This window comes from Octopus sinensis, linkage group LG19 (genome assembly GCF_006345805.1).
Source record: "Octopus sinensis linkage group LG19, ASM634580v1, whole genome shotgun sequence".
NCBI lineage: Eukaryota > Metazoa > Mollusca > Cephalopoda > Octopoda > Octopodidae > Octopus > Octopus sinensis.
The window spans coordinates 1,799,471-1,809,470 of NC_043015.1; the positions used below are offsets into that span (position 1 = coordinate 1,799,471).

The window sequence follows — 10,000 nt, forward strand, 5'->3', positions numbered from 1 at the left end:
GCATTATGTAGCTTGTTATTCTCTTTAAGGGAACATTTTTCTGGTTGAAATACACCAAAGAAATAGCGACACAGCAGTCAAAAAATCGTAAAAATATAGGAATTTTCATAGAAAAAAAGCACCTTTTTGATGTAAATAATTTTTGGTCTTAACATGGTCCGATTTGAAGTTTTTCTTCTACGGAAGGAAGAGCAAGCCTTCTTCTATCATACTGTTAATGTTAGTCAACTTGCGGCGCAGGGTCTCGGAGGGGATAGTGTTAGTTGAAGGCTACTAAACCTGCCATACACAGACAACTTCAGCTTTATTTATATTGAGAGAGTTAACAATTCTTCCTTTCACTTTCTTAGTTGTAGATTTGGCCTTTGCTATTGAAGTATGATTTTATGTCACTTTAAAACCTACTTTATGAATGGTCGGCGTAATTAGCGTTCATAGTATAAATGCGTTTTTGTAAATGCATTTGTAATTTCAAATTACTTTAAAACCTAGTTCATGATATGTCAGTGTAATTAGGTGTAAATGTCATTTACAAACCTAATTTTTGAGTGACCCGTGTGATTAGGCTTCCAACATATAAAATGAGTATTTAAGATTAAATCAGGAAGTATGTTCTGTTGTGTCTGGGGAGAGTCATTTTCTTTTTGTGCCTTATAATGTAATACACTCACCGGTAAAATTTCCACTTATTTCATATTTCTATTATCCTAAAATTTTCGTTGCGTCTTGCGACATTTTCAATAAGACACAACGAAATTTTTAGGAAAATAAAAATAAGAAATAAGTGGAAATTTTACCGGTGAGTGTGTTACATTATAAGGCACAAAAAGAAAATGACTCTCCCCAGACACATCTGATTATGCTTCAACACACGAACTCATATAAAGAATCTTGCAAACCAAATCCAAAAACGAAATAGAATAAGCTTTAGTCAGGATGTATATTTCTGTTGGAATAGGCGAATGTATTGCAAGTGAGAGTAGTCAGAGGTTTAAACAGGTGGCTAAAAAATGAAACGAGAGCCTTGATGTAATCGCTGGATCTTTCACAAAGAAAATCTCAAACTCCCTGAAATAGCTACCTGCTATCCAACGTATAGCTTTTGACATAAAAAAATATGAAAATAGAAAGGTGGTGACAGATTGACGCTGGAGTGAGTGCGTTAGATAGAATGCTTCGAGGTATTTGCACTGATTCACTGGTTCCCGAGTTCAAGTCCCGCCGTGACCTGTTTTTTCTGACATCCTTTTAAGGTCGATAAAATGGTAGCAACCCAAAACCGTGGAACTTTTTGCAGGTTGGGCAAGATGCTTTATGGTATCTGAACTGGTTTCTTACTTCCAGACTCTAATATTGCAACGAGACTAGCGCTAAGATGTATCGGCCCAAGTCGGTGGCCTTTCACTTAGATAAACATCGGTGGCGGAAAAAGGAAAATATTACATGCGTAATCAGCTAGCAGCTTTCTAAATTCTTGCCCAGGCATATAGATACATGGTGAACTTTGATCAGCGATGGCGTTATAGCACAAAAAAACAGCAAAGATAAAAGAAAACAATACAAAAACAACAGAAAAAGAGAAAAAAACTAACAGGGGTTGCGGCAGTGTAATATCTTGGATCATGAGGTTTGCTGATAAGGGCTGACCCTATCTAAGCAAGAAGAAGAAGAAGAAGAAGAAGAAGAAGAGAAGAAGAAGAAGAAGAAGAAGACGGAAAGAAGAGAAGAAGAAAAGCGGAGAAGAGAAGAAGAAGAAGATAAGAAGAGAAGAAGAAGAAGAATAAGAGAAGAGAAGAAGAAGAAGAAGAAGAAGAAGAAGAAGGAGAAGAAGAAGGAGAAGAAGGAGAAGAAGAAGAAGAAGAAGAAGAAGAAGAAGAAGAAGAAGAAGAAGGAGAAGAAGAAGAAGAAGAAGGAGAAGAAAAACCAACAACAACATCAAAAACAACAGCAACAACAACATTGGCAGCAACAGCAACAAAAACGATAACTTTGGCAGAATAAATTATATTTTAATAAAACGTTAAGGAAATTATTTAATATCGGTTTCTTATTGATGTTATATTTTTTATTTATTTCTTTGTTTTTTTTTTGTTTTTTAAAAAGAAGAAGAAAATAAAGTAGTGTATTTCTTCAAAATCGGTGCCAAAACGGCGCTGCTGGAAGATTGGTTCCTTGACTATAGATTGGACATTTCTTCAGTGGACAGGGACTCTCTTGCCAGGCATAACGTATGTCACACACACGCTCTCCATAACATGTCACGTTGCTGGAGAGAAAAATCGATGTCTGGTTCTCGTTGGTTGATGATTCAATGCTTAACCACATGCTGTTTCGACATTCGTTGTGTTTAGCACAGGAAATCTACAGGAAATGGAATAAACGGAAGATATTTTCTAATGGCTGTGAGGTATAGAAGATTTTCTTTACACTCACCTGGTAACAATCTTAGGTAGGTGGCATCAAACTGAGGAGACAAAAACGGTGGATAAATGAGAAAATTATATACAGCTCACACGTGACAATGTAGAAAATCGATGCATTTTTAATGTAGCATCCAATACGAACTCATGGCAAGCTATATTCTCATAGCGTGGAGGCGCAATGGCCCAGTGGTTAGGGCAGCGGACTCGCGGTCATAGGATCGCGGTTTCGATTCCCAGACCGGGCGTTGTGAGTGTTTATTGAGCGAAAACACCTAAAGCTCCACGAGGCTCCGGTAGGGGATGGTGGTGATCCCTGCTGTACACTTTCACCACAACTTTCTCTCACTCTTACTTCCTGTTTCTGTTGTACCTGTATTTCAAAGGGCCGGCCTTGACACTCTCTGTGTCACACTGAATATCCCCGAGAACTACGTTAAGGGTACACGTGTCTGTGGAGTGCTCAGCCACTTACACGTTAATTTCACGAGCAGGCTGTTCCGTTGATTCGGATCAACCGGAACCCTCGTCATCGTAACCGACGGAGTGCTTCCATCATCATCATATTCTCATAATCGACTTAATCCCTTTGTCTGTCCTTGTTTGTCCCCTCTATGTTTAGCGCCTTGTGTGCAATAAAGAAATAAGGAAGTTGCGTATCAGCAACATGGCTCCGGGTTCAGTCCCACTGCGTGGCACCTTCGACAATTGTCTTCGACTATAGCCTCGGGCTGACCAAAGCCTTGTGAGTAGATTTGGTAGACAGAAACTGAAATAATCTCGTACTGTATACATATATCTGTATATATCTATGTGTGTGCATCTGTGTGTCTGTTTGTCCTGCCATCACAACTTGGCAACTGGTGTTGGTGTGTTTACATCTCTGTAACATAGCCGTTCGTTAAAAGTGACCGATAGAACAAATACGGGGTTTAAGAAATAAGTCCTGGGTCGATTTGTTCGACTAAAACCCTTCAAGGTGGTGTAAGAGTATATACATATTTTTCAAATAATTATAAAGAATACGGTGACAGGTACGTCATCAAATATTTTCCCTTTATTTTTATAGATGGTTGTTCAGCACTACCAGATAATTTTGCTGTTTGATTAACTGTAATTTTTTCTTTTCTACTATTGGCACAAGGCCCGAAATTTTGGGAGAGGAGGCCAGTCGATTAGATTGATCCCAGTACATAATTGGTACTTAATTTATCGACCTCGAAAGGATGAAAGACAAAGTCGACCACAGCAGAATTTGAACTCGGAACGTAAAGACAGACGAAATACCTATTTCTTTACTACCCATAAGGGGCTAAACACAGAGAGGACAAACAAGGACAGACAAAGGCATTAAGTCGATTATATCGACCCCAGTGCGTAACTCGTACTTATTTAATCGACCCCGAACGGATGAAAGGCAAAGTCGACCTCAGCAGAATTTGAACTCGGAACGTAAAGTCAGACGAAATACATATGTCTTTACTACCCACAAGGGGCTAAACACAGAGAGGAAAAACAAGGACAGACAAAGGCATTAAGTCGATTATATCGACCCCAGTGCGTAACTGGTACTTATTTAATCGACCCCGAAAGGATGAAAGGCAAAGTCGATCTCAGCAGAATTTGAACTCGGAACGTAAAGACAGACGAAATACCTATTTCTTTACTACCCATAAGGGGCTAAACACAGAGAGGACAAACAAGGACAGACAATGGCATTAAGTCGATTATATCGACCCCAGTGCGTAACTGGTACTTATTTAATCGACCCCGAAAGGATGAAAGACAAAGACGACCTCGGCGGAATTTGAACTCAGAAGGTAGCGGCAGATGAAATACGCTAAGCATTCCGCCCGGCGTTCTAACGTTTCTGCCAGCTCGCCGCCTTGACTAACTGTAAAATTACGAGCAAAAAATTTTGATGACATACATATCTCCGTATTCTTTAGAAATGATTGAAATCTACGCTTCGGGGTCGATTAAATAAGTACGAGTTACGCACTGGGGTCGATATAATCGACTTAATGCCTTTGTCTGTCCTTGTTTGTCCTCTCTGTGTTTAGCCCCTTGTGGGTAGTAAAGAAATAGGTATTTCGTCTGTCTTTACGTTCCGAGTTCAAATTCTCCTGAGGTCGACTTTGCCTTTCATCCTTTCGGAATCGATAAATTAAGTACCAATTATGTACTGGGATCAATCTAATCGACTGGCCTCCTCTACATATTCCAGTGAAGTGAACCCGGTGTTACCTATCAGAAGAATTACAACGAGTTTGCTGATACTCAGCGATCATTAGAGGCTTAATACTACTTGATGCTGTTAGCCGTAACCTGGAGCATACCTAAGAGCTACCACGGCACTCATATTATATCTATATATCAAGGCAGTGAGCTGGGAGAAATGATTAGCGGTATTTCGTCTGCCACGACGTTCTCAGTTCAAATTCCGCCGAGGTCGATTTTACTTTTCACCCTTTCGGAGATCGATAGATTAAGTACCTGTAGAGTACTGGGGTCAATGTAATCGAATTTCCCTTTACCCAGAAAATTTCAGTCCTTGTGGCTAAAATATCTATATATCTATGTGTGTGTGTGTGCATATATATATATGTATGTATGTATGTATGTATGTATGTATGTATGTATGTATGGTATGTATGTCTATATACCCACACACATATGTACATAGTTTTTTTGTTTATAATCAGCAGAGTGACTCAAGGACAGAGAGTTTCGTACGTTGGCCTTTATCAGCGCAGATAACTTTCCACCCATGAGTCACTCATGTCACTTTCCACTCATGAGTCACTCGTCTCATTTTTCACCCTTGAGTCACTCGTGTCGATTATTAAGAAAAAGTATTCTTGGACACACATACAAACACGCACATTCTTGTTTTGTGATCTATATTCCTGTGTTCGCATCACCAAATCTGCATATGCACACATGTACACACAACATACACACACACTCACACACACACGCACAAACATACACACACACACACACACACACACACACAATCATGTTTTTGTGATCTATACTCTTGTGTTCGCATCACCAAACCTGCACATACACACACACACTCACATTCTTGTTTTCTGATCTATATTCCTGTGTTGGCATCACCAGATCTACACACACACACCACACACACACACACACACACATACACACACACAAACTCACTCACTCACACACATCTACAAATGAAATAGTAATGCACCATACCACTACAGAACACGTGCTAATTATTATTGGACTAGAATGACTTGTTAAGCAAAATGGAAATATGATAAGAGGAATTCAAGAACGTAGCCATGAAAATCAATGGTGACTATTCTTACATTATTTCACTGCTTGCCGCAGTCAATGGACTGCCAATATACCGGAACAGCTCCTTCAAAGGGTTAAGTCGATTATATTGACCGCGTTTCTTTGTCTGCTTATATGCTTTTCTTCTCGTTCTGAGAAGGACAAAGGTCAATGCAGACAAAATGTGTAAGGAAAGAGTCGTGACGGATCGAAATACCAAGAAAGCAGGTTCAGTCGACGCAATGGTATTTTGTCATCATTCGTGCCGATATATGTACGTACGTGGAGGCGCAATGGCCCAGTTGTTAGGGCAGCGGACTCGCGGTCGTAAGATCGCGATTTCGATTCCTAGACCGGGCGTTGTGAGTGTTTATTGAGCGAAAACACCTAAAAAGTTCCACGAGGCTCCGTCAGGGGTGGGTGGGGGTGATCCCTGCTGTATTCTTTCACCAGATTTTCTCTCACTCTTTCTTCTGTATGCCTGCTCGCTTAGCCAGCGGGGTGGCGTCATTCGAAGGCTAAAACAATGCAGACGCATTGTGACCAGCGATGTGTAACAACATCAATGGTCTGGTCGGTCACGTGATCACGTGATATGTACGTACGTACGAAGGCGGCGAGCTGGCAGAAACGTTAGCACGCCGGGCGAAATGCGTAGCCGTATTTCGTCTGCCGTTACGTTCAGAGTTCAAATTGCGCCGAGGTCGACTTTGCCTTTCATCCTTTCGGGGTCGATAAATTAAGTACCAGTCACGCACTGGGGTCGATATAATCGACTTAATCCGTTTGTCTGTCCTTGTTTGTCCCCTCTATGTTTAACCCCTTGTGGGTAGTAAAGAAACATATGTACGTACGTACACGTGCACGCACACACACATACACACACACTCACTTTTGCATATATACAGACACACTCATACATATATACACAGACACATGCACACACACACACACAATTATATATATATATATATATATATATATATATATATATATATAGTTGTGCTTATTGTCCTGTATCTCTTTTTTTCTTTTTGCTTGTCCTGTTCCTTGGTTTGGTGTCTATGTTTTTCGTCTCTCTATGTGTTCGACGTCTTTTTGGTGTCCTGTACACATATATGCGTGTATATGTACATGTAGAGGTAGGTACGTACATATATGTTTATATATATGCATATGTTCTATTTTATTAACATATATATATATATATATATATATATATATATATATATACACGCATATATACACGCACTTAGTAGCATACAATAAAAAAATATACTCTTCGACAAGATCATGTTGCATGTGCATGCGGGTGTGTGCGAGTGTGTGTGTGCGTGTGTGTGTGTGTGTATTTTTTCCTTGCTTCATTCATTGGACTGTAGTCATCGTGGGGCACTACTTTGACGTGTTTAGTCGAGCAAATAAACTCTAGTGACTATTTTTTAAAGTTAGCTAGTTATTTTAGCGGACTCTCGCTGAACGCCGAAATTAAGGGGATGTTAACAAACCAACAGCGCTTATGAGGTGTTGGAGGCACAAACACAAGCACACACACATACATACACATACACACATACACACACATATATACGACGGGTTTCCCCACAGTTTCTGCCAGAAGTCAACGATCAGTTCCAGACAATATTAAAAGACACTTGCCCAAGATATTGCGCAGTGGGACTCAATTCAGAACCGTGTGGTTGCGAAGGGAACTTTTTAATCACACACTCACATACACATAACTACATACACACACACACATATATAAATGTGTGTGTACATAACATTTTTACATGTATTTATATTTATCTATCTATTTTTATATAGGTATATATATATATATATATAACAATACTGGGAGGATAAGAGACGGAACGAAGCGAAAATTCGAAAATTCGAACGAACCACGACGCGAAGCGCTGTCAGGCAATAGTGTAATAAATAAAATATATGCATACATACAAATATATATGTACGTACCGACATCCACATGTATATATGCATGCATATATAAATATATATACGTACAGGACACCACAAAAAGACGTAAAACTCAACAGAAACGAAAACGGAAAAGCCATTTTGTTACAACAGAAGGACAGAGACGTGGAACAGGACGAGAACGAAAACGGGGAAAAAAAAATATATATTTATTTATCTATTTATTTATTTATATATGTATCTGCTTATAGAGACACGTACAAAAATACATACAAGAGTAGATATTAGAATAGATATCTGTGTGTCGTACTAAATGTAAGTATAATATGAAAAGGCATATGAATTGCTGTATTGTTCCGGAGGTAATATCTCTAACGGAGGTACTGTGTTTTACGCCCATAAGAGATATAACCTCCGGATCCTCTTGAACACAGAGTAATACAAATAAAGACAGAAGGAGCAAAAACGCTATTATGAGAGAACATAATATACTGGATTGAATGTGAATGATTGCGTGTCAGTTTTGTCATATTAAACAACAGAACAAGCGAGTGGAAAGAGAAGGAATTACAGGCCAATTCATGCAATAATCCGAGAATGTTGAACATAAAGAATTCTGGTTGTGGCTGTCAGGCGGAAACCGAATCATTAATTATTGTCACTTAGGAGCAAGCCATTAGAACGAATTTGATAAAAGTAAAGACTGATAAAACTGAATCATAGAACAATAGCGGGATCGGCGGGAAAGGGAACGAAAAGTATTAAGCATCGCTTAAGTGAATGCAGTAAGCTAGCGCGAAAAGAATATAAACGCAGACATGACTGCATCGATAAAAGAGCGTAGTGGGATGTTAGCTCTGTGCATGTCTTCAAATGAATCTGAAATGAACACCTGCCAGAAGCTGTGACGGAGAATAAAATGACAGGATTGAAGCAAGAAGATCAGCGAGGAATAAAAGAAAACTTTGCAAGATCATTCACTTCACTAATAACCATAATGGCCTGGATACCGAAAGGACTTAGTCAGGAAGACAAAGAGGTTGTCGAAGACTACGAGGATCGAGATAAACGTTCATAGGCTGAGCAAGATACTCTCACACAATGTTATAAAATGAGGTTTCTTTTTCAACATAGTCCCCTTCCGGTCCACACACTTCTTCCATCGATGTTCCCATTGGTGAACAAGCTTTCAACGTGTTGTTAAAAAAAAGTCATTAACAGCAGATAGGACGTCATTTTTACTGTGATACTGGTTCCCAGCCAAGTGCGTTTTTATGTTGGGGAACGTACGATATATCCAAATGCTACATGTTGAGGAGCGGTTGATACAGCCAAATCAGGAGAATAGGGGCAGAGATCAACCAGTTCAAAGCCACAATCATGTACAGCAGACATTGATACGAAGGACGTGTGCTGGCGCAAATGACTCGATAAAATAAGACTCTCTTTCGACTGTTTTCCTGGGCATTTGTTCTTGATAAACTTTCGTAGCCGCATTTGCAAATTCGCATAGTTCTTTCCATTGAAGATAGTCCGTAAAAACAATGTCTTTTGCATCCCAAAAAACTGAGGCCAGCAATTTCCCCACAGATGAAACGACCTTCGTCTTCTTTAGAGTAGGTAAGGAAGGCTGTTTCCACTGCATGGATTATCTTTTTATCTCTAGTTCAGTGTGACGAACCCAACACTCATCGTGGGTTAAAAAATGATTAAGGAAACCAGCTACATCTGCCTCAATGTCAGGTTTCCCGCGTTGTAATCAAGCTGGCACACTTTTGATCTGGTGTCAGAAGACGCGGCATCCACCTTCGTCATACCAAGTTTATTGTGCAGAATATTCTCATCTCTCTCACAAGATATTGTTAATTTCTTTGCTTTATAGTCAATCGAGTGTCATGCCTCACCATGTGGTGAATACGATCAATGTTTTCCTCGGTGGTGGCAGTTGCAGGACGTCCAGCCACCGGTCATCTCCAATCCTCTCCCTTCCCCTTCTAAATTCAGCTGCCTGCTTTCGCATTGTTGATAAAGCTAGAACGTTATCTCCTAATGTTATTATCTATGCCAGTATGAATGTCCTTGGGGTCTAAATCCGTTATCTTTTTGCCGGTTCTTGATAACACAACGATGTCAAATTTTGACCATTTTCTAGACAAGTCGCTACTAGTCTTTGAACAGTGAGACATCAGTTTACCCTGAAGGAAACAATACAGTTATTAATGAGAGGAGTGGAAATTAACGCATGCATGATTTCACAGCACCAGAATCACTTCTTCATAGTCAGCCTATGAACTTTTGGTAAGATGACAATTACCATTGTAGTAATT

At 39.6% G+C, this 10,000-nt stretch overlaps 1 protein-coding gene across 2 annotated transcripts in view; it reads right to left on the reverse strand.

The window, feature by feature from the left end:
* Nucleotides 1-1,861: 1,861 nt before the first annotated feature.
* LOC115222313 (sialate O-acetylesterase-like) overlaps nt 1,862-10,000 on the reverse strand; it is an 88,674-nt gene continuing 80,535 nt past the window's right edge. Inside the window, exons 10-11 of one of the 2 annotated variants that reach the window (XM_036511225.1) lie at nt 2,101-2,361; nt 1,862-1,891 (exon numbers count right to left, since the gene is read on the reverse strand). In XM_036511225.1, the coding sequence (XP_036367118.1) occupies nt 2,131-2,361 (231 nt within the window). In that variant the 3' untranslated portion in view covers nt 1,862-1,891; nt 2,101-2,130. Of the gene's footprint in view, nt 1,892-2,091; nt 2,362-10,000 lie in introns of those variants that run through there. The other variant, XM_036511224.1, reaches the window with a different exon arrangement.